The sequence below is a fragment of the Eptatretus burgeri genome, chromosome 3 (genome assembly GCF_056783735.1).
Source record: "Eptatretus burgeri isolate ZD-2024b chromosome 3, Ebu_testis_v1, whole genome shotgun sequence".
Classification (NCBI taxonomy): Eukaryota; Metazoa; Chordata; class Myxini; order Myxiniformes; family Myxinidae; genus Eptatretus; species Eptatretus burgeri.
The window spans coordinates 104,997,974-105,024,944 of NC_140963.1; the positions used below are offsets into that span (position 1 = coordinate 104,997,974).

Sequence of the window (26,971 nt, forward strand, 5' to 3'; positions counted from 1 at the left end):
CCTTGCTGATAATTGGGAGAAGGCTGATAGGTCTGTAGTTGCAGGGATCTGTTTTTGTACCTTTTTTATACAGGGCAGTAATGTTTGCTGATTTCCAAGCAGATGGCAGATAACCTTGTGCAAATGAGAGGGTGAATAGAACAAAGAGAGGGTGAGGAAGAGCAGAGGAGCAGGTTTTTAGGACACGTGGGCTGATGCCGTCTGGACTGCTTGCAGAATCTGAGTCGAGGTTTCCGAGCAAGTTCTCCACTTTGTCAGAAGAAAAGGACACAGAGTCCAGAGACAGTTGGGTGTGACTGGGTTAGGTGGGTACAGAAAGCGATGGGTTTCGGACACAAGATTTCGATGCAAACACCGAGTTTAGGCATTCAGCCTTTTCACGTGTGGTGTCAGCAATGCAGCCATTTGAGGTAAGGGAGGCGATGGGGGGGAACATACACCAGAAACAGATTTGATTAGATGCCGTCAGGATTTGGAGGAGCGAGAGAGGTTTGAGGGTTCAGACTTGAGATGAGAAATATGTTGTTTTCTGGCTCTCCTGAGGGTAGATACACACTTGTTCTGAGTATTATGGAAAGAACTGAGATTACCCTCAGTTGGGTTTACTTTCCATAAATCAAAGGCAAGTTGTTTCAGGACAATTGCCTCACCACAAGCTTCTGTGAACCATGGACAGGGGGAAGGGTAGGACGACTGAAGACGAGAGGGGATAAATCTGTGCATGAGGGAGAGCAAGTTTCTTTGAAAGAATTCCCAGGATGAGTTGATGTTGGAGAAAGTAGTGATAGAAGACCAGTCTTGAAGTGTGATGGCTGCTTGGAGACCCTGGCAGTCAGCCTGAGTAAAATGCCAGACTTGACGGCGCTGAGGTGGTTCTCCAATAACAGCCAGAGAGATGTTTACTTTGTCAAGCACATGGTCAGAAGAACTGATTGGAGCGAAGGAGCAACAGCAGATATTTTCAGGGATATTTGTCAAAATCAGATCCAGAAGAGATGGAGTACCATTGGTTGAGATCCGGGTCGGGAAATTGACCGATTGATTCAGTCCCAATGAGTCGCAGAAGTCTTTTGCTGAAGTGCCATGACAGGTGAGAGAGGTACCCACACCTAGCCAACTGGCATGATGACAATTGAAGTCGCCACATATGAGGAAGAGAGAGTTTGGATGAGAGGATAGAAGTTGGTCCATGTTTTCGGATGGTGAGGTGTAAATGGAGTCATCACTGTTTGGTGGACAGTACAGTACACATATAAACATGAGATGGGAGAGGAGGGGAAGCCATAGCCAGAGGTATTCCTGGGGATGTGGGGGAGTGAAGGCAGTGCATGGAGAGTGAGGAATAGAGTCTTTGATGAAGAGAGCAACTCCTCCACCAGGATGAGGCTGAGGTCTGTTTGTTGAGGCTGAGGGATTAATGAGGGCACGGAAGGCAGTTGAGGATTTGAGGAGGTGGAGTGATGAGATGGAGGAGAGAGGGCAGGGGAAGGAGGCAGCTTTGTGGATGAGAGGGTGGTCAATTTTGAGAAGGGTGAGTGAGGGGGTGACTGGAGGGAGAAGGGGGAGTGGGTGGGTGAATGGTGGGAGAAGGGGGAGTAGAGAGAGTTGAAGGAGAAAGGTGAAAGGGAAGCTTGGAGGGGGAAGTGTGATGGTTGCATTGAGAGGGAGGGGTGAGGGGGTGAATTGTCATTGAAGTTGGAAAAAAATGATAATTGATGGAAAGCAAACTGTTTTTTTTAATTTTTAGTTCAGAAATGTGACTCGACATTTCTTGGGGGATGCAATAAAGGCGAATTAAGAGAATGGAGAGAAGAAACGTTTTAACAGTTGGATTTTTGAGACAAGGTATGATGAAAAGATCGAATTGATAGCAGTCTGTTGAAACAGAAAAAAGATTGGTGAATTATGATGCAGTAATGAGAACCACACATGTGGAAGAGGAAGATGAAGCATTATAAGAGATCGTTTATTATTATTATTATTATTATTATTATTATTATTATTATGTGATAGAGATTGCATAAGATTGGGTGAAGGAAAGGTTGAAGAAAAGATTGTGAGGTAAATGGTGAATTTGGATTGGTAAACGCAGAGGGTGGAAACAGGTCACGTGATTATGGGAGGTGTGCAGTTAAAAGTGAATTTATTTACTATTATTAAAAAAAAAATAAAGATTGCGTAAGATTCAGAAAAGGAAAGGTTGAAGTAAAATCGTGGAGGTGTATGGTGAATTTGGAACGGTAAACGCAGAGTGAAGCTGATGGATCAATGTGAAGTACCAGGAAGAGGGTAGAGAGAGACACATGGTTTCAGGTGTATAGCTACGAAGGATACAAGGGAAATTATTTTTGTTTTTGATGGATTTTTTGAAGAATTAGATAAGATTGGAGAATGTATAGGCCATGGGCCAGATTGGTGGGGTCATCATTACCATCTCGGGTGGCAAAGGTTGACTGTACTTTTTGGAAAGATCTTTGTCTGGGCCAACTTTTTGGGTATGATTGCCATTCCAAATCGGTAGCTTTATTGTAGTTTTTTGGGCAAAATAGGCATTTTTTGGGTAAAATCGTGTTTTTGAAATTTCAACTGTAGAAAAAATATCTGTGACAAAACAACATATTTTGAGACTTGGAATAAATAGCTATGTAAAGTACAACCATTTTGGTGTGCTTTGTGTTGGGTTTAATCGCCGGTTACCATGGCAACAACCATTTTAGGGTAAAAAAAAAAACATGGTTTTTGATAGTGAAACTTTTAAAATTAATATCTCAGAAATGAAAAATGATTTTTGAACCATTTAAACGATAAACACATCCCGATGCATCAGGGCAGTTTTTAAATTCCATAGTATGAGGGTAGGTTTAAGATAAATAAATCATTTTAGGGTAAAAACATCACATTTTGAATTGCATTTCTTGCTGATCTGACAGAAAACCCTGTTTTTTGAAATAAGAGGATTGTTTTAATTTTATCAACTTCACAGAGTATCCAAAGTCTACATGTATTTATATATCACTCTACATGTACTAGTATAGGTTGTCTGAGTTACCTAGTTCAAATCGATTGGCGTTGCCATGGAAACGATCAATTTTGTGGGTAAACACGTTTTTTTGACGGTAAAAGTTGAAATATTCATACTGTAGCTTGCAAGTGAAATAATATTTTTTCAGAGATCTGAAGGCTAAAACCACCACGATGCACACAGAAAGTTGTTTATTTCAATGTATAGGGCAGGTTGTCAACAAACTATCTCGTTTTAGGGTGAAACCATCAACTATTCAATAGCATTCCTCGATAGAATTGTCAAAGCAGAGATTTTGAGAAGTCTTTGGTTTTAAAGATTTTCCAATCGTACCATATATCAAAAGTCAATTTTGGCTAACAATTTATATGAATTCTCTCTTATGGCAATCAATAAGTTGAACTCGACTGACGTTTCCATGGCAACGGTAATTTTGTGGAGAAACCATTGTGAAGTGTATTTAAATATTAGTGTTTTTACATCTTTTTTTCTTTTCAGGTGACTGACTGATCATGGAAGAGACATTGCCTCCCCCAAAGCGGCCACGTACCGACTGTATTATCCACTGCTCTGATGACGACACTGATCTTGTGTCACCAATAGAGTTCAAGAATATCAGTCGAGGGCACAAAATTAGGCAATGGCGGAAATTCTTGCGCAGTTTGTCAAACAAAACCCGTTTCATCCGATTCGTCGTAGTTGAATGGAAAAGGCCAGAGAACCGACTCAAACTGGGAATGAAAGTTCTGCACGTTTACATGCGAGGAACGATGCTTCAAGCTTGTCAAGGACCAATGGGAAGAAGTCATTGAAATGAAGTCTATTCAGGAAGAGGCAGACACTCGTATCTTTCTGCATGCCGGCAGAGCAGCAGAAAATGGGTGCAACGCTATTGTGATAACTGCTGAAGACACGGACATTCTGGTACTTTGCATTGGTTTCAGCAAAATCATCCGTTCACCCATGTATCAGAAGGTTGGAACAAAAACTCGGCAAAAGTACATTGACATAACCAAGATTGCCACCGCCCTTGGTGAAGATGTCTGCAAGGCTTAATTGGCTTTGACGCCTTTACGGGGTGCGATACGGTCAGTGCATTTGCCGGAAAGGGAAAACTGAATGCACTAAAACTTCCCAAGAAGACCGTGGACTATCAGCAGTGCTTCAGTGAGCTTGGACAGTCATGGCAAATGTCCAATGAACTGTAAGCAAAGCTTGAAGCATTCACCTGCCATCTCTATGTTTCTAACAGAGCTATAGTTGAAGTCAACCAGTGTCGTTATCAGCTCTTCACATCAAAGAGGGGCAACATGATTTCAGCACAATTGTCACCATGCAAAGATTGCCTGTTCCAGCATGCCAAGCGGGCAAATTACCAAGCAGCCATATGGCGTAGATCCCTTGAATAAACTCCTGAAATAATCCCACCAACAGATTGTGGATGGTCTACAGATGACAGCGGTGACCTTGAGATTCTCTGGATGACTGGTCCACCAGCTCCATCAGCTGTTTTGGAGCTCATGAGCTGTAGGTGTGTACACCACTGTGATGCAAAGGACTGTACGTGCATCCGAAACGGACTGAAATGCACTAGGATGTGTGACAGCCAATATGAGGATGACGAAGCAGACACAGACGTAACCGTATATGCAGATGATGAAAATGATGATGATGATAGCGATCAAGGAATGTAAATCTAAGACACTTACACGACAGCTGCCTGCAGGTTATTCTACCTATTGAACAAACAAACAGCCTTAGGGTGTCAGGGTGGTAGCTGGCGTTCAAATTGCTCGAAAATATTACATTTCTACCAAGTTATGGATTTTTAAACTTTCACCATCAAAAAATGTGTTTTATCCCAAAATTACTCGTTTCCATGGCAACGTCAATCTATTTGAACGAGGTATCTCATCCAACCTCGGATGCTAATACATCTACAGTGATAAATGGACTTTTGATACTTTATAAAATTGAGAAATAGTTAAAATGCTCAAAAAACTGGGTTTTATCTCCATTTACTGAGAAATGCAATTCAAAATGTGATGTTTTTACCCTAAAACGATATATTTATCTTAAACCTACGCTCATACCATGGAATTTAAAAACTGCCCAGATGCATCAGTATGTGTTTATCGTTTAAATGGTGCAAAAATCATTTTGCATTTCTGAGATATGAATTTTAAAAGTTTCACTATCAAAAACCATGTTTTTTTTTAAATCCTAAAATGGTTGTTGCCATGGTAACCGGCGATTAAACCCAACACAAAGCACACCAAAATGGTTGTACTTTACATAGCTATTTATTCCAAGTCTCAAATATGTTGTTTTGTCGCAGATATTTTTTCTACAGTTGAAATTTCAAAAGACACCATTTTACCCCAAAAATGCCTATTTTCCCAAAAAACTACAATAAAGCTACCGATTTGGAGTGGCAATCATACCCAAAAGGTTGGCCCAGACAAAGATCTTTCCAAAAACTACAGTCAACCTTTGCCACCAGAGATGGTAATGAGAAGTCCATTTTGGGTGATTGGCCCATGGCCTAATAAGGTTGAAGGAATAAATTGTGAAGGTAATGGTGAGAGTGGGTCAGCTCAAATTGAATAAAGATGGTGTGCTGGCAGAAGGAGGAGAAGGAAGAAGAAGAATCATAATCTGTACTCGTGGGTTTGCTAATGTCAGCCTTTTGGTCTATGTTTACCTCAAAATTAATAGGTGGTTGAATTTGGTGACCTGATGTGCAAATGCTTTTCAAATTTCAAGTCAATCATATGAAAATTGAGGATTTTAGAAACAATTAAAATTTTTTGCTGATTGTGGGAAGACTTTATGGCCGATCTTGACCTTTTGACCGATGATAACCTCAAAAGTAATGGGTGGTTGACTTCACTGACCTGATATGCAAATCCTGTTCAAATTTCAAGTCAATCGAATGAAATTTGATGATTTTAGAAAATTTGGCCAAATTGGCCTATGTAGACCTTTTCGGTCGACAGAGTTTTATGAAATTTTAATGTGAGACCATCGCAGGGTCGGTGACATGAATCTCTGAAAATTTCAGAACGATCGGTTGAGCGGTTTGGGCTGAAGGTGGGCGAGCGGGGACACGGACACGATCAACGTACTTGTCAACAAAAAAAATAACAATTAAAAAGAAAATTGCCAAATAACAAACAGAGGCTTGAAAATATGACCTTCGCCTCTGGTGGTGGAGGTCACAACAATGGAAACGTCCACGGCAAATGTAAAACGCCTGCAGTGGATGTCGAGTCTTCCATCTTGAACACCTGTCCGACCTTCGGGCCGAATATACAAACCTGCAGATCGTCTGTACCACACGGAGTTCTCTGTGACGCGTCGAAATGGAATAAAACATGTCCTTCTCGTTCCTTCGAAAGCTCAACCATCCATGATTCTGATTCTGGTGCCATTTTTGTCCTCCGGCCATAAGGGTCCTGCAAATCAAGGTGTTTATGACGTAAACAAACAGACACGTACCATGTTTATGACGTAAACAAACAAATACGTGCCGTGTTTATGACATAAACAAACAGACACGTGCCGTGTTTATGACGTAAACAAACAGATACGTGCGTGTTTCTGACGTAAACAAACAGACACGTACCGTGTTTATGACGTAAACAAACAGACACGTACCGTGTTTGTGACATAAACAAACAGACACGTACCTTGTTTATGACGTAAACAAACAGACACGTACCGTGTTTATGACGTAAACAAACAGACACGTACCGTGTTTATGACGTAAACAAACAGACACGTACCGTGTTTATGACGTAAACAAACAGACACGTACCGTGTTTGTGACGTAAACAAACAGACACGTACCGTGTTTATGACGTAAACAAAGAGACACGTACCGTGTTTATGACGTAAACAAAGAGACACGTACCGTGTTTGTGACGTAAACAAACAGACACGTACCGTGTTTGTGACGTAAACAAACAGACACGTACCCTGTTTATGACGTAAACAGACACGTACCGTGTTTGTGACGTAAACAAACAGACACGTAACGTGTTTATGACGTAAACAAACAGACACGTACCGTGTTTGTGACGTAAACAAACAGACACGTACCGTGTTTGTGACGTAAACAAACAGACACGTACCGTGTTTGTGACGTAAACAAACAGACACGTACCGTGTTTGTGACGTAAACAAACAGACACGTGCCGTGTTAATGACAAACAAATACGTGCCGTGTTTGTGACGTAAACAAAGACACGTGCCGTGTTTATGACGTAAACAAAGAGACACGTGCCGTGTTTAATGACATAAACAAACAGGCACGTGCCGTATTTATGACGTAAACAGACACGTGTCGTTTATATTAAACACCAAATAAATTGAACTGAGCTTATTCAGAAACGTCATTTGGAAACGACCTTTTTGGTCGCCTTGTTGAAATAGTTCGCGACAGTGCTTTCGGTAAATGTTTGACTTCCCCTCTCCCCCCCCCCCCTCCGGATTCGGAAACGAGTGCCTCCTGTAGAGATATTCCGAGAGATTCGGATATGTCATCGACTCTAACGGGTAATCTAAAAGATAATAATATAAACTTCTTCGAGAATGCGTCATGCAAAAGGATAATCTCGTGATATTTTACTTTTGCAGTGTTGATTCGGATAATCTCGCGATATTTTACTTTTGCGGTGTTCATTCGGATAATCTCGCGATGTTTTGAGTTGCGTCATTCGCCAGGGTAATCTCGCGATAGTTTGAGTTGCGTCATTCGCCAGGGTAATCTCGCGATATTTGTTCTTTTTACCATTCTCTGTGGTGACCTGTGTGGGTTTATTCCGATAATTTCCTCACCCAACCGCTCTCAGCCCTTTTCAAAGTAAGGCAGAACATTTGAGTTTGCTCTCCGAGCCGCTTATTTGACCATTGTATGAGTGATGAGGTGGTTGTGATTTACGGTTGTCCGTGTTCGGCCTGCGCGCCATGAGTCTTCACCATCGTGATAAAGGATAAAATGGTCCGTGTTCATGTTCCGTGGTGATCTCGCCTCGTACTCCTGATTCATTGTCTTTGAAAGTTTTATTTTTTTTCTCTCTAACCCCCACCGCCCCCCCCCCCGCCATTCATTATATATATATATATATATATATTTTGCTTTTGTCTACTGTATAACCATTGTCTCAAAATTTTTTTTATTTCCAATTTCCCACTATTGTTTTCTTTTTTTTGTACTTTATTTATATTGTGTGTATTACTAGCTCACCTGGACTCAAGTCAGGCAGTGAGTGTCAGTCAGTGAGTCTGTAACCATTTCAGTCATTATCGCTTGAACCAAACACACGACTTTGATGAAACTTGGCCACAAGCTTCATATCTGATGCCAAACGACGGTGTATTGACCGCATCAAAATCTGTGCTCATTAAGGGGGGAGGGGCGGGGTTGACCGCCAAACCCCCCAAAAAGAGGTATTCACTCTTTTCGCTGAAACTACACATGATTTCGATGAAATTTGACCACAACCTTCATTACCAAAGTTTGCTCACGGCATTAAAAAAATAATAATAATAGAGGTCTTATGGGGTCTGTGGAAGGGGAAAGGGGGAGAGGTTTCAGTGACTTTTGTTCCTGATCCAGGTGAGCTTCATAACACTTTTTTGACGCTATACGCTATGATCTACACTCCATGATCTACACTCTATGATCTGCACGCTATGATCTACACGCTATGATCTACGCGCTATGATCCACACCCTATGACCTACACGCTATGATCTACGCGCTATGACCGACACGCTATGATCCACACCCTATGATCTATGCGCTATGATCCACACCCTATGACTTACACGCTATGATCTACACCCTATGACCTACACGCTATGATCTACACCCTATGACCTACACGCTATGATCTACACCCTATGACCTACACGCTATGATCTACACCCTATGACCTACACGCTATGACCCACACGCTATGATCCACACGCTATGATCCACACCCTATGATCTACACCCTATGATCTACACCCTATGACCTACACGCTATGACCTACACGCTATGACCTACACGCTATGACCTACACGCTATGACCTACACGCTATGATCTACACCCTATGACCTACACGCTATGATCTACACCCTATGACCTACACGCTATGACCTACACGCTATGACCTACACGCTATGACCTACACGCTATGATCCACACCCTATGATCTACACCCTATGATCTACACCCTATGATCTACACCCTATGATCTACACGCTATGACCTACACGCTATGACCTACACGCTATGATCTACACCCTATGACCTACACGCTATGACCAACACGCTATGACCTACACGCTATGACCTACACGCTATGACCTACACGCTATGACCTACACGCTATGATCCACACCCTATGATCCACACCCTATGATCCACACCCTATGATCCACACCCTATGACCTACACGCTATGACCTACACGCTATGACCTACACGCTATGACCTACACGCTATGACCTACACGCTATGATCTACACCCTATGACCTACACGCTATGACCTACACGCTATGATCTACACCCCATGACCTACACGCTATGATCTACACCCTTTGACCTACACGCTATGATCTACACCCTATGACCTACACGCTATGACCTACACGCTATGACCTACACGCTATGATCCACACCCTATGATCTACGCGCTATGACCTACACGCTATGACCTACGCGCTATGATCTACGCGCTATGACCTACGCGCTATGACCTACGCGCTATGACCTACGCGCTATGACCTACACGCTATGATCTACGCGCTATGACCTACGCGCTATGACCTACACACTATGACCTACACACTATGATCTGCACTCTATGATCTGCACGCTATGATATACACGCTATGATCTACACGCTATGATATACATGCTATGATCTACACGCTATGATATACCCCCTATGATATTGTTGCGGTCTTCGCGCCCGCCGGCGTGCTGACGGCCACGTAACTCGAATCGCGGCACGTCGCCCACCGGACGGACAATCCAGTCGTGACCCTCTCGGACTAACACCGGGAACCAGTCACGGGTGGACCTTTCGGTCTCACCGCGATCGAGCCAATCAGCCCCCGCGTGGGATAGGGTTGCTCGCCAAATTCGACCTACCTAAGTACCCACGCGGAGGGTAGACCGGGCGATCGCACCTCGCCGCAGGTCGACTTCGGACACGGGCCACTTAAGCGACCCGTTCCGTACTATCAGAATAACCGAGCGGTGTTATCGTCGACCTCGACGGTTCGATTAATTATCGGGCGTATTCAGCCCACTACCAACCCTTTACGTGAAGCAAGATGAGGATTCAATGGGAGAAATGACGAAGCGAAGCGGGAAACAGTTCAACACAAAGCACATTTATTCGCGGCACACGGGAAGCACACATATTCAATTCCACCAAAAGCACACAGAAAAGACACAATGCAATTTACACAAAAAGCAAATATAAAAGCGAAAACACAATGCAGAGCTAATACCGACTACCGAGCACACGGCAACACTTATACAATTCTACCTCACAGACGGCGCCGACAACACATACCCAAAACCAAGGAAAGAATACCCTCAAGGATGAGGCGGGCCTGAGGCCGAGACCGGGTCGCGCCTACCCGTCTGGTGATGAGACGCGGAGCGGCGATGGCGCCCCAATTCCGCGGGCCTCGCGGGCAGTGTCTGGCAGGGGGTGGGAAAGGGGCCCCCTTGGTCGCACTATCTCAGCGCGGGGGGAAACAGGAGGGGGTTGCTGATGCTCGGGGTATAGAGGATCTTTATTATCCCTGGTGTGCGTCTCCACCTCGGCCAGGTCGCGCTGTCGGCCTCCCTCGGGTGCAGCTCCCTGCACGACGCGAGCACCCCCTCGTCTGGTGTCGCCGCCTTTCCACAGCTCGTCCCCTCCGTTCCGACTCCAACGCACACGACGAGCAGCTCCACCGCCCGCGAAGTCTTGACCCTCTGCTTCCGACTCTCCTACTCTCCGCCTCTCCGCCTCTGGACTCTCCGACTCTCCGCCTCTGGACTCTCCGACCCTCCACCTCTGGACTCTTCTTTGGACTCTTCCGACCGACTCTCCTGACTGACGAACACGGTCCTTTTATCCCCCCGTAGCTTCGCCTTTGACCCCCTCCCTTTGACCTTTCACCTCGCTCCCCATTGGCCCGAGAAAAAGTGGGCGTGAAGGCTTTTTGATCCACAAATTTGCATATATCGATCGTCCTGGAGGCGGGGCCAAATCGTCCCTTGCTCACCGATTGGACGGCAAAAAGTGGGCGTGTGTCGTTTTTGATCCGTTTTTGAAGCACAAAATCCGTGATTTTGTACACGCTGTTCGACGCGCGCCCTGCACGAGTCCAACACCGGTACCCACAGCGGGGCAAGAACGGTGGCGATGCTACGGTTGCGAGGTGTGACGTGAAGGTCGTGGCGGTTGTGGTGAAGCGGTGGTTGTGGTTGGTGGTTGATGTTGTGATTGTGGTGGTAATCATGGCGGTTGGTCCAAATTAAAGATAGTAAAAGAAAAACGGCTATCCTGAAGAGTCGCAGCACGCATAAATGACATGTATTCCCACTAGACAACGGGTTTGGGCCTAACTACACATATACTTGCCGAGATACCTCACCTAAGGGACCTGAATGGTGGTTTGCGAATTTGGTAACCACAACAATATACACCCTATGATCTACACCCAATGATCTACTCACTATGATGTACACGCTATGATCTACTCGCTATGATCTACACGCTATGATATACCCCCTATGATATACACCCTATGATTTACACCCAATGATCTACTCGCTATGATGTACACGCTATGATCTACTCGCTATGATCTACTCGCTATGACCTACACGCTATGACCTACATGCTATGACCTACATGCTATGACCTACACGCTATGACCTACACGCTATAACCTACACGCTATGATCCACACCCTATGATCCACGTGCTATGACCTACACGCTATGACCTACACGCTATGATCCACACCCTATGATCTACGCGCTATGATCTACACCCTATGACCTACACGCTATGATATACGTGCTACACGCGATGATCTACATGCTATGATATATACACTACATGCTATGATCTATACATGACACGCTATGATTGACATGCTATTATCAACGCGCTATGATCTATACGCTATGATCTACACGCTATTGTACTGTACTGAAATGGGAGATGCTTAGCAGGCAGACACGAAGCGGAGGAACAGTCGAGCCGGGCTGTGTTGCACGAGTGCGAGCGCGGGCGTACTGTGCCCGCGGCTCCCCTTTATTCCGTACTCGGTACACTCACGAGCCGGCCGACTCCAGCATTACTACGACGCCTCAGACGGCGTGCACACCTCATATCCCTTGCCGACCCCCACGGCCACCTCCCATCATCACGCCCACCATGCAACATCACCATGCCCTTCCCCATAGGCCCGCAGACTCCACCACACTCCTCCCCCCTAAAACTATGATTATTAACTGATTACCATTATAAGAAGCATGCAGAACACGAAGGACTTCGTATAATAATCATGGAAATAAAATGAAAATAGCCAAGTATAATAGCACACCACATCATATAATGTGTCGATGCGAGCGAGTGGAGCAGCAAAGGTCAGGTCTGACCGCGTTACCGATATGAAGCAGCAAAATGAGAAGCACAGCAGCATTATACAGCAAAAACGCCCCCAGGCGGCCCATGCTGACACGACCCTGGCCAAGGTCGTAACGACCTCTCGAGCCAACCTCCTCCGGCCCCATCAAACGCCTCCGGCCCCCTCCCCCCAGGCAGACCCGACGTAGATAAACATCCCGAGGCCGGCAGCCCGCTATCTGGAAGTCGTGGCGCCAGCCTTAGACCTTGGCCGGGGGCACTGAACAGCGCCGCTGGCTGCATGCATTTAATGCGCCAAAACAACTCACGCACCACAATCAGTTGAGACGCCAACGCCTGTCCCAACGGCCTTGAGCGAACACAGCGAGTTGCGCTCGCAATCAGAGGTGGGGGTAACGTCGACCAGGGCACCAGTCTTGGTTCCGAGTCGATCTCCGAGACCCACACGGCCGCTAGACGGGAGCAACTCCACTTAAACCACACTGCAATCATAGGCTCGTTATAAATCATTACGAATAATATTCGAAGCATCGCAAATTCATTTTTCCGTACAGCGCGCTTTTTTGATAAAATCCCAGCACATGACAAAGCAATTACCTGCGGCCCGGGACAGTGGACGGCCAACTCAACCTTTTTATTTGCCACCACCGCCCCTGAAGCCCCTACATCACATTGATCATAATCCAACTCCCATTGACTGATCTCCGCCACATCCACTTTTACACGAGAACTGCTGGCATTTATTTCAACAACATTAAACTGCATCACTAGAGCAAGGAAAAGCACATATGCCATGAACAACAACCCACAACCCGCATCACGAGTCCGCTTCTTGGTTGTCGACTCGATGTTGTGACTCGCGACTCCCTCCAACGCCACGGGCCCACCGTCACCTGTCGAAGCTGCCTGCACCACACCGACGCGCATTGCCGCACGAACCCTGCCACAGCGCGGGAACTCATCGCGAGCGAAGCGCGGGAACTCATCGCGAGAGCTGATACGGCTCTCGCCGCCCGCCAGAGCCTCGCCCTCGGTACTCGATGAAGGCCTCGAAGAGAGTACTGGCACATCTGGAGGTACGAACCGGAGACCCAGTCCGAGGTGCGCAAGCCAGTCTCGACCCAACAGGGGGGGGCCCTCCCCTCGTACAACGAACACCGAGAGCTGGGCGCGTCGATCTCGGTAGCGCACTGAGACGTCGGCCCTCGCAAGCGGTGCAATCGCCTCACCGGTGTACGTGTATAACGACAAGACCGTCTTGACCAGGCGAATACCGCGAAGACCACGAGCCGCCCGCTCATCCATGACCGACACTGCTGCCCCGGTATCCACGCAAAACACAGTAGGTTGGCCATTCACTTCGACCTCAACCGTGAAAGGCGTCGTCATCTCCGAACCAACGGAAAACAGACTCCACCGTGGTTGCATCTCCCACTCTGGCTCGCCGGCATTGTCAGGCCCCGGTTGCAGGCCGATCTCCGTTCTCCCATCCTCGTCACCAACTGTACTGTACTGAAATGGGAGATGCTTAGCAGGCAGACACGAAGCGGAGGAACAGTCGAGCCGGGCTGTGTTGCACGAGTGCGAGCGCGGGCGTACTGTGCCCGCGGCTCCCCTTTATTCCGTACTCGGTACACTCACGAGCCGGCCGACTCCAGCATTACTACGACGCCTCAGACGGCGTGCACACCTCATATCCCTTGCCGACCCCCACGGCCACCTCCCATCATCACGCCCACCATGCAACATCACCATGCCCTTCCCCATAGGCCCGCAGACTCCACCACAGCTATGACCTACGCGCTATGACCTACGCGCTATGACCTACGCGCTATGACCTACGCGCTATGACCTACGCGCTATGACCTACGCGCTATGACCTACGCGCTATGACCTACGCGCTATGACCTACGCGCTATGACCTACGCGTTATGACCTACGCGCTATGACCTGCACTCTATGACCTGCACTCTATGATCTGCACTCTATGATCTGCACGCTATGATCTGCACGCTATGATATACACGCTATGATCTACACGCTATGATCTACACGCTATGATCTACACGCTATGATCTACACGCTATGATATACCCCCTATGATATACACCCTATGATCTACACCCAATGATCTACTCGCTATGATCTACACGCTATGATCTACACGCGATGATCTACACGCTATGATCTACATGCTATGATCTACACGCTATGATATACCCCCTATGATACACACCCTATGATCTACACCCAATGATCTACTCACTATGATGTACACGCTATGATCTACTCGCTATGATCTACACGCTATGATATACCCCCTATGATACACACCCTATGATCTACACCCAATGATCGACTCACTATGATGTACATGCTATGATCTACTCGCTATGATCTACACGCTATGACCTTCACCCTATGACCTACATGCTATGATCTACACGCTATGATCGACACACTATGACCTACACCCAATGATCTACACTCTATGATCTACACTCTATGACATACACTCTATGACATACACTCTATGACATACACCCTATGATCTACACCCTATGATCTACACCCTATGACCTACACCCTATGACCTACACCCTATGACCTACACCCTATGACCTACACCCTATGACCTACACGCTATGATCGACACACTATGATCGACTCGCTATTATCTACACGCTATGATCGACATGCTATGATCGACACGCTATGATCTACACGCTATGATCTGTGCGCTATACGCCATAATCTACACTCCATGATCTACACGCCACACGCTATGATCTATACGCTACACGCTATGATATACGTGCTACACGCGATGATCTACATGCTATGATCTATACACTACATGCTATGATCTATACATGACACGCTATGATTGACATGCTATTATCAACGCGCTATGATCTACACGCAACACGCTATGATCAACGTGCAATGATCTATACGCTACACGCTATGATCGATACGCTATGATCTATATGCTACACGCTATGATATACATGCCACACGCGATGATCTACACGCTATGATCTATACACTATGATCTATATGCTACATGTTGTGATCTATACGCTGCATGCTATGATCTATACACGACACGCGATGATCGACATGCTATTATCAACTCGCTATGATCTGTACGCTATGATCTATACGCAACACGCTATGATCTACACGCTATGATCTATACGCTACACGCTATTATCTTGACGCTACACGCAATGATCTATACTCTATGATCTACATGCTATGATCTATACGCTACACACTATGATCCATACGCTATGATCTATACGCTACATGCTATGATCTATACGCAACACGCTATGATCAACACGCAATGATCTATACGCTATACGCGATGATCTATACGCGATGATCTACATGCTATGATCTATACGCTATGATCTATACGCTACACGCTATGATCTATACGCTACACGCTATGATCTATACGCTACATGCTATGATCTATACGCTACATGCTATGATCTATACGCTACATGCTATGATCTATGCGCTACATGCTATGATCTATACGCTACACGCTATGATCGATACGCTATGATCTATACGCTACACGCTATGATCAACACGCAATGATCTATACGCTATACGCGATGATCTATACGCGATGATCTACATGCTGTGATCTATACGCTACACGCTATGATCTCCTTGCTATGATCTGTACGCCATGATCTATACGCTACATGCTGTGATCTATACGCCACATGCTATGATTTATACACTATACGCTATGATATACGAAGTGTGTTCAAAAAGTATCCAACCTTAATTTTTTGTGCGTAAACAAATGAAGCTAGGGGGGCGTGGTTTGGTGCACGTATGTAGGCGATCCTAATCCGTATGCGTGAATATTTTCCCGCCTGCAGAAGCTGTCAGTCGTCGACAGACCGCCGATGAGTGAGGAAGTGTAAGTGAGCGCTGTCGGATTTTCGTTTTTGACAAAATGACGGATCACTGTGGTCTCATCGCCAGTGATCACTGTGTTGAAGAAGTTGGGATCGCTGTTCACAGTCTCCAGCATGTCCTGTGCGATCTCCAAACGGAGTTGCTTCTGCTCGATCGTTAGCAGCTTTGACACAAACTTCGATGAGATTCTCCTTAAGCCCAAATCCTCAGTCACAATAGAATGAACAGATCCAATGCTGACGCCCGCCTCGTCTGCAAGTTTTCTGATCGTGATTCGACGATCCTGCATCAGCAGGGTCCTCACTTGGTCAATGACTATCTCATTTCGGGATGTTGAGGGCCTACCAGAACGTGCTTCACTTTCCACTGATGTGCGACCATCTTTGAAGCGGTTGTACCACTCTTTTATCTGTGTGGTACCCATTGCTTCGTTCCCGAAGGCCTGTTGAATCTTGCGGATCGTTTCCACTTGGGAATCGCCAAGCATTACACAAAATTTGATGCAGTAGCGTTGTTCAAGTTTTTCCGTCATTTTGTCAAAAACGAAAATCCGACGGCGCTCACTTACACTTCCTCACTCATCGGCGGTCTGTCGACGACTGACAGCTTCTGCAGCTAGTAAAATATTCACGCATATGGATTAGGATCGCCTACATACGTGCACCAAACCACGCCTCCCTAGCTTCATTTGTTTACGCACGAAAAATTAAGGTTGGATACTTTTTGAACACACCTCGTATACGTGCATGGCTCACAAAGTGGGTACACATCCTGTTACACAAAGGGCAAAAAAAAAGTTTGGGGAAACTTGAAATGCAACCCATTATGTTAATCTGCATGTATTCAAATAGCTAAATCTAAATTTTTTTGACCTGCAGCACGTCCAGTTTTAAAGTTTCCACTGAAAATATACAACACTGTAAATACACGTTCGAATTTCGAGCTTGGCATCAGCGTTATGTACGGAATCAGATGAAAAAACAACGTAAATATTATATTTTGGGATAAGAAACAGATAATTTTACTCTGCCTTTTTAAACAGGCTCAATATGTGACAGGAAAAAGAAAAAAACAACACATTTTGAGAGTCCGATGTTATAAATTACGAAGAAAACACAGACGAGTTCAGTAGCAAAGAAAGCCACACTTGTAAGCGAAAAATAACGTTAAAATCGAATATTTATTTCGAACTTTAAAAATAATCACTTTAAACATGAAAAGAAAAACATAATTCTTACCTCTCGGATCCTCACGAAGCACCAAAAAAATTATAGCGTTGGTTAAAATGAAGAATTATCAGACAAATGTGAGTCACCTCGTTCGGCTCGGCGTCCTCACGCTGGATTCGTATGTTACGGCTCTCGCAAAGACACGGACATGAAGACAAACGCTGTGCTCGACGGCAAATGAAATGTGCTGACACGCTTGCAAGTGCCTATTATATCCATGAATCGGGGAGGTTTGCAAGACGGCAAGATTTTCTAATGCTAGCGTTATTTGCGTCCGATGAGAGATGATTATTCGTACATAACGGGACTGACGAAAATCAAGACGGGATTACTTGCGGTCCGAATTTTATTTTTCTGATCACAATGTTGATCTTTATTTTTCTGCCATTGGACTCTGTCATATTTCCAAGAAATTAAGGGAGATTTGGAATAAAAATCATAAGAAACATTATCACCACTGGACTCCTTATTTTTCTCGATGCAGTGGACATGAAGGGTTATGTACGAATCCATTATTTCATCAGATATGGTAGATGCCAGAAAACCCGAATAGGGAGACAGAACATCATCAAAACATAAAAGAGACACTAAAGTTCACATTCTGAGTCACCACACTCAAAACTAGAGGGGGAGCACTCTGTGGAGTGCAAAACCTCCGCCGCCAATACTGCTCGGTCACTCAAGTGAACCTGATATCCTATTCATTCAATTTGACGTCAACAGTGCTCACAGAGTTATAGTTTGCAACTTTCCCTTTTACTTTTAACTTTTACATACTCAATTCATTCGTCATAACTGGATTCCTTGAGACAGAAATTGATTTTACGTGGGTATATCCACCTGAAGTTCCAAAATCAGCCGCAATTATAATTTTGGCATGTTTTTTGTTGGAAATCACTTATAACATGTAGAAATGCAAAAAAAAAAATCAAAATTTTGTTGAAAAAAAAGTTGCAAAAAATTTCTTTCTCGAACAATTTTTTTTGGGGGGGTGGGGGTTGGAAATCACAACATGTAGAAATGTAAAAAAAAAAAAAAATTCAAATATTTTTTCAAAATGGCCGCCATAGCGGCCAAGTCCAAGTCCAAAATCTAATGGCATGATCCTTGGACCATACCTAATCCCCCCACCAAATTTCGTCGAAATCCGTCAAGGAGTTTTTCCATAATACTGTTCACAAACAAACAAACAAGCAATCATAGACTGGTACTTATGAAATCGTCAACTTGACCTCTGACCTTGTCTAATAAAAGCTGTCTCTGGAGAAGGTAGCGATGCAAACCAGAAGTTTCTACGATGATTCTGTACCAAACCATCAAATCTAATGTTTTGGATGTTTGACCTCACTGTGACCTTGACCTTTGACCAATTTTGACCAAAATCTAATCAGCACTAGCCATCACCCTCTGAATCACGTGGTGTAAGTTGACATTGGTAGCTTCTTCCGTTCTCGAGTTATCTGTACCAAACCATCAAAAATCGAATATTTGACCTCACTGTGACCTTGACCTTTGACCGATTTTGACCAAAATGTAATCAGCACTAGCCATCACCCTCCTGAATCACGTGGTGTAATTTGACATTGGTAGCTTCTTCCGTTCTCGAGTTATCGTGCCTACAAACAAACAAACAAACACACAAACAAGCATTCATAGACTGGTACTTACGAAATCATCAACTTGACCTCTGACCTTGTCTAATAAAAGCTGTCTCCAGAGAAGGTAGCGACGTAAACTAGAAGTTTCTATGATGATTCTGCACCAAACCATCAAAAATCGAATGTTTTGAATGTTTGACCTCATCGTGACCTTGACCTTTGACCGATTTTGACCAAAATCTAATCAGTGCTCGCCACCACCCTCCTGAATCACGTGGTGTAATTTGACATTGGTTGCTTCTTCCAATCTTGAGTTCTCATTTTTTGGATGTTTGACCTCATTGTGACCTTGACCTTTCACCGATTTTGACCAAAATATAATCAGCACTAGCCATCACCCTCCTGAATCACTTGGTGTAATTTGACATTGGTAGCTTCTTCCGTTCTCGAGTTATCTGTACCAAACCATCAAAAATCGGATATTTGACCTCACTGTGACCTTGACCTTTGACCGATTTTGACCAAAATCTAATCAGCACTTGCCATCACCCTCCTGAATCACGTGGTGTAATTTGACATTGGTAGCTTCTTCCGTTCTCGAGTTATCGTGCCTACAAACAAACAAACAAACAAACAAACAGAAACTGAAGTCATCAATATACTTAAGAAATCGTTAGATTTCGTAAGTAACAAACAAACTAACAAACAAACTAACAAACAAACTAACAAACAAACAGAAACGGAAGTCATCAATATACTTACGAAATCTTTAGATTTCGTAAGTAACAAACAGAAAGGGGTGAAAACAGTAACCTCCGATCTTCGATGGCGGAGGTTAATAACTGTCACATAAAAATTTTACCAATCAAACTAACATTTCTGAGGTTACAATACCCATATTCTGTTGCTTTAATTAATCTTTAACAAAACAAGGAAATGGAGAGTATGATATTGCCGGTTTCTACAGGTTCCCCAAGATGTCCACTTTCATTTGTGACCATTGATCGTTTGTCTAAGTACCTCATAATAGTTTTATGTGGAATTTCCCACAAACATACCACAGCGTACCCACTTTGTGAGCCATGCACATACGCTACACGCTATGATCCACACACTATGATCGACACGCCATGATCTATACGTTACATGCTATGATCGACACGCTATGATCTATACGCTACACACTATGATCTATACCTTACACGCTATGATCCATGAGTTCCACACTATGATCTACACGCTATGAGCTACATGCTATGATCTATATGCTATGATCAATACACTACACACTATGATCTATGCACTTTGATCGAAACGCTATGATCTATATGCTATAGTCAATCATCACACCATAGGTGAGCTTTTTTTGTGATTTACTAACTGATATTGTGGGCCGGGGTTCAGTGGCGAGGTCAACCGCTAGATGGAGCAGTTAGGCCGTCTCCCACCGGAATGGAAGGTCGTCACCCCGGATAACTCCGGAGTCGACGGTCGCTTGAAGGACCGTGGACGCCGATATTTTGACCGCGTGGCATAGGGTTAATTGTCTCGATCTCCAATATACCTAAATACCACGCAGTCTTGCTACTGGGGAAACCACACCCTTGGCCGACTTTGTCCGAACTGAGTCGCTGTTACCGACTCTGATCCGGCGTAACCGAGCGGAAGTTAGCAAAGCTGCGCCGGACCAAATGAATGATTTATGGCACCGACGTCCTCGATAAGTCTCAATACGCAACGTGCTGTCTCAATGGGAGAAAGCACAGATAACGAGCTGGTACATTTAACAGCGGTTTTATTTTACAATAGGGAGGGAGACACAGAGCAGAGTTATCACAAATAAAAGAAATACAATTTACAAGGAACACCTAGGCACTTAACAGTTTCTACTTACAGACGGGACCCACGGACACACACACACCCGAAAGAAAATGGACCCCGTGGGTCTTTATTCAGTCCTCCTGCCGAGGAGGATAGTTCAGCTGGGGGACCAGGGCCTTGTCGGGTACCTTCCCGCCTCGTGCGGTCACACCGACTCCAAACCACCACGGTGGGACTCGAACACACGACCCGAAGTCCATGGCCCATGACCCTGGCTGCTCGGCCGCCACTACCACGAGGAGCCACTGCAAAGGGCTGCAGACGACGACCGAGACCAAGCCACCACGACCGCAGACGAAGCCAATCGCCACCAAGACTGCAGACAAAGCCAATCGCCACCAAGACTGCAGACAAAGCCAATCGCCACCAAGACTGCAGACCGCTCCAACAATGACCAACCCCTCTCCTCTCTTGAGGTGGGAGCGATTTCTTTCCTCCCACTCGCCTCCTGATTAAACGGTGCGTCTCGGGGGGGGGGGAGGGGGGGCGAAGCGTCTCGGAGGCCTGCCTCCCGAAGAGGCTCTGCCGTAGCTTTTGGCATGCTGGCCTCCCATTGGCTGGGGCGCGCGTGCGATGCTCACCCTTCGCTCATTTGCTGGAGGAAACTCTCTATGTCCTTCCTCGGAGCGGAGCCTCGATCTGAAGCGAATGGAGGCTCCGTCCACGCCTTCAGCCAAAAACACGTGGGCAATGGGGTCGATGGTGCGGAGAGGTGAAGGGGGTTTGTTGTAAAAAACTAACTATAAAGAAACTTCGCAGCGCACACATTTAATTCCCATTAGGCAGAAGGACGCGACCCTAACTGTAAACACAAACTTATCGAACTAACTGAACTGCAGGGGCTGCTGTCTGTGTGCAAATGGCTTCCAGATTCGTAACAATATACCCGTCGAGTTTCGTACAGGTTTGGCATTGTAAAAGATGTTAGGACCACAGAACAACAACTCCCTCAAGGCAATCAACATTTTGTGTACAAGTGGCTGCAGGTTTGCATCATGTTTCTGACTGTGTGGCTGTGCCACTGGTGCAGTGCCCCCAGTCGATTAAAGCAGGAATTTAGAATTTGTTTGGGTACCCGTGTGTGAATTTGTTCGGGTACCCGTGTGTGAATTTGTTCGGGTACCCGTGTGTGAATTTGTTCAGGTACCCGTGTGTGAATTTGTTCGGGCACCCGTGTGTGAATTTGCTCGGGCACCCGTGTGTGAATTTGCTCGGGTACCCGTGTGTGAATTTGCTCGGGTACCCGTGTGTGAATTTGTTCGGGTACCCGTGTGTGAATTTGTTCGGGGTACTCGCCTCTTTGTGGAAGACTTACACCAAGTAATAATGCTAACAAATGTGGAACCCAGTTAAACGTCCATGCGATACACGGCGTGCACATTGATGTCTCCCCAAGTATGTGAGACACCAGGTTGACAGTTTTTGTGGGGCAACTTAGCATAACAATTGTGCATTTTGTGAGGAAAGCACCAAATTTGGCACACTAGTAGCCTATCATATTATGAACAGATTTGGATATTGGCCATCTCAAAATTTTTGATGGCAGTGGAAAATGGCTGCCACAGCCATCAGCGGCTGAATTTGAGATGGCCCAATATCCAGATCTGTTCATAATATGATAGGCTACTAGTGTGCCAAATTTGGTGCTTTCCTCACAAAATGCACAATTGTTATGCTATATTTAGCTAAGTTTCCCCACTATTTATAGTTAAACTGGGATTCAAATCTAAGCTCAACAGCTCAGAGGTGAGTGCACTAATTAATGTTTGGTGACGATATGCGATGTGTTGGAGAGAAGATTTTATAAGTAGAAAGTCAAAAGGACAGCCCACTTTTTATTTATATATTGTAGAGTTGAGTAACCAACACAGCCAGTAGATATTGATGTTTTATGCATTTTTTACCCTCGCCGAAGGATTCGGAGTGGGTATTGCATTTGGGTCCGTTTGTCTCTGTCTGTCTGTCCGTCCGTTCGTTTGTTTGTCCGCACAGAACTTTCGTGTTTTTCTCTGCTTCGTGTTTTTCTCTGCTTCGTGTTTTTCTCTGCTTCGTGTTTTTCTCCACAACCGCTTGTCGGATTGAGATGAAATTTTCACCATTGGTGCCTCATAAGATTTTATAAGTAGAAAGTCAAAAGGACAGCCCACTTTTTATTTATATATTGTAGAGTTGAGTAACCAACACAAAGCCAGTATATTATTTCTTGATGTTTTCGGCATTGTATTTTTATTATCCTGCCAAAACGAAGTTTTTGCAAGATATTGTTACGGCTGTGGAAATTCGCATTACACCATAAAGGGATCTCAGGTGAGATATCTTCATAGGTACATGTGTAGTTAGCCCAAACCCATTGTATAGAGGGAATTTATGTGATTCATCGGGGCTGCGACGCTTTGAGTTAGCCATTTTTTCTTTTCTGTCGTTATTTTGAACCAACCACGTCTCAACCGCCATCACACAACAACCACCTTAACCACCACGCCAGCCATCGTCACCAACTACAACCACGCTCCAACCCGCAGACAACAACCACAACGCCAACCCTCACCACAGAAGACCCTCCACCACCTTCGCCTTTACCTTCACAAATTCATCCCACATCATCGCTTCTATGGCCATTCCCGCACCACCTGTGAACACTGAACTTCGGGCTGTCTCAGGCCTGTTTGGCGATTGGTGCCGAATGCACCGAGCCGCGAGCGCGAATGGCGGCCTTTCCGAGGGGAAAATTAGGATCAGAAACTCTTCACGCCCACTTCTCCTCCGTCCAATTGGCGATCGCGGGGCGGCTTGGCCCCGCCTCCAAGCGTGTGTATGTGAAGTCCGTATATGCAAATTTTAGGATCAGGAGAGGTTCACACCCATTTTTGCCCGACCAATGGCTGACCGGAGGGGGGGGGTGGCGTGGCCCCACCACCAATCGCGTTCTGATCCTAAAATTTGCATATTGGCTGCTCCTGCTGCCTATAAAAAGGCGAGCGCAAGGCGAATCGAGGGAGTTGGGTTTTGGAGTTGCTTGGAGAGTGTCGTCGAGAGGTTGCTCTTGGGGGACAAGGAGCGTTGCGTTGGCGGAGTGGAGTGGAGTCGAGTGCGCGCGGTGGAACTGCAAGCAAGGGAGCTCGGGCCCGAGGCAGGAAGGACGGCGGTCGGCGACGAGGTTGCGGTGTGGGGGATCGCTCGTCTGGTCACGGGACGCAAGCCAGCCAGCCACTCCCCTCCCCCAGGGCATCAACAATTCCCCCTTTCCCCCGCGCTGAGATAGTGCAAAAAGGGGGCCCCGTTCCCACCCCACCGCAAACGTGGTGCCAACGAAACCCGCCAAGAGGCACGGAGTCGGGGCACAGCGACGCGGCCACATTTGCGGCTTGCCCGCCAACGCGTCACGAGGACTTGGGTAAGACCTCCCCGGTCTCGCGGACCTGGCCGCTCCTCCAGGTCACGCGCACATTTGGCCTACGGGCCTGTCTGCCTTCTTGTCTATGAGGGTGGCTTCTTTGCTTTGCTTTTGTGTAAATTTGTGTTGGCGCCGTCTGTGAAGTAAAACTGTATAAGTGTTGCTGTGTGTGCGCATAGTCGGTTTTAACTCTTACATTTGCTTTATGTGCATTTTGATTCTGTATGGGTGTATATACGTGCTTTCCGTGTGCCGGGAAATAAAATGCTCGCTTGTTGAACTGTGCCCGTTTCGCTTTTTTTTTTCTCTATTGACTCTCCATCCTGCTTCACCTAAGGGGTTCGTAGGGGGTGCAACATCCCGGTAATTAATCTGAACCGTCCAGGTCGACGATAACACTGCTCGGTTATCCCGATATTACGGAACGGGCCGCCCAAGCGGCTCGTGTCCGGAGTCTACCTGCGGCGAGGTACGATCGCCCGGTTTACCATCCGCGTGGGTACTTAGGTAGGTTGAGTTTGGCGAACAACCCTATCCTACGCGGGTGGCCGATTTGCACGATTGTGGTGAGGTCAAAAGGCCCACCTGTGACTAGCTTCCAGCGTTGGTCCGAGAGGGTCACGACAGAATTGTCCGTCCGGTGGGCGACGTGCCGCGATTCGAGTTACGTGGCCGTTCGCACGCCGGCGGGCGCGAATTCGCAACAATATGTTAGTCAGCTTGTATGTTTTTGTTTTTTTTTTGTCTGTAATCACGTATCGATCACTCTGCAGAGCAGTTATCATTGGAAATTTTTGTAACTTCACATATCAGAGTCCTATAGAGGTCCCTTTCAGCGCATAAAATTTTCAAGGTCAAAGGTCAAGGTCACTTTGTCGCAAATCAGGGGAGTCGACGAAACCCTTATTTTTTCAGTAATTTTGATCAGTTCGTCTTCAAACTTCATGGGAATATAGTTCATCGTCTGGCGCTCAGCTGATTAATTTTTCGTGGCGATCGGCCTTGACCTTCATGGTTAGCGCTGGAGGTCGAAAGGTTTTGACCCCAAGGTCAAATTTTGAAATCTTAGGTACCATATCGTGTAATACCTCAAATTGAACACCGAGATGATTGCTTTCTAGATATGTCAAGCTTGAGACATTATGACGTCATTTGGTGACGTTATGAGGCAAATGCATATTTTTCATGGTTACTCTGTAGAACGATTCTCATCGGAATCTCTCGTAGGCAAATATTCCTCAAGGAGTCGCTCCTGGTGGATAGCAGCTCTGTTCACCTCAGTGTGACCTTAAAGAAGTCACACGTGGTCACCTTTTGGCAAGATACGGGTCTTTTATTTTTATTTTGTCTTGCAGCCTGAACCAATATAATATATATATATATATTTTTTCATTCCATTTGCTTTTATAGATTCTAAACACCATTGAGCAAATACACTACATGGCCAAAAGTATGCGGACACCCCTTCTAATTAGTGGATTCGGCTATTTCAGCCACACCCATTGCTGACAGGTGTATATAATCAAGCACACAGCCATGCAGTCTCCATAGACAAACATTGGCAGTAGAATGGCCCATACTGAAGAGCTCAGTGACTTTCAACGTGGCATCGTCGAGGATGCCATCTTTCCAATGAGTCAGTTCATCAAATTTCTGCCCTGCTCGAGCTGCCCCAGTCAACAGTAAGTGCTGTTATTGTGAAGTGGAAATGTCTAGGAGCAACTACAGCTCAGCCGTGAAGTGGTAGGCCACACTAGCTCACAGAACGGGACTGCCGAGTGCTGAAGTGCATAGCGCAGAAAAATCGTCTGTTGTTGGTTCAACACTCACTACCAAGTTCCAAACTGACACTGTAAGCAACGTCAGCATAAACACTCTTCGTCGATAGCTTCATGAAATGGGTTTCAGTGGCCGAGCAGCCTCACATAAGCCGAAGATGACCATGTGCAATGCCAAGCGTCGGATGGTGTGGTGTAAAGCTCACTGCCATTGGACTCTGGAGCAGTGGAACCACGTTCTCTGGAATGATGCATCATGCTTGACCATGTGGAAGTCTGACAGACAAATCTGGGTTTGGGGGCGTTCCATGTCAAGTGAACACATTTTTCAGTGAAATTTTGACACCGTCTCAGATTTCACTCTTTTTTTTTTGTGCAAGTGTTTGTATCCACGGTGAAACATTATATCAATTTTCAGACCTAGGGGCCCATTGGGGCCCATTTTAGGCCCCACCCCCCC

The 26,971-nt window shown here is 45.7% G+C and overlaps 1 protein-coding gene across 1 annotated transcript in view; it reads left to right on the plus strand.

Moving 5' to 3' along the window:
- The window catches only part of LOC147030578 (uncharacterized), a 263,534-nt gene that overhangs the window by 123,981 nt on the left and 112,582 nt on the right, over nucleotides 1–26,971 (plus strand). The window contains 2 exon segments of the mRNA XM_085872191.1: nucleotides 4,457–4,712; nucleotides 7,755–7,889. Of these exon segments, the coding sequence (XP_085728317.1) occupies nucleotides 4,457–4,712; nucleotides 7,755–7,889 (391 nt within the window).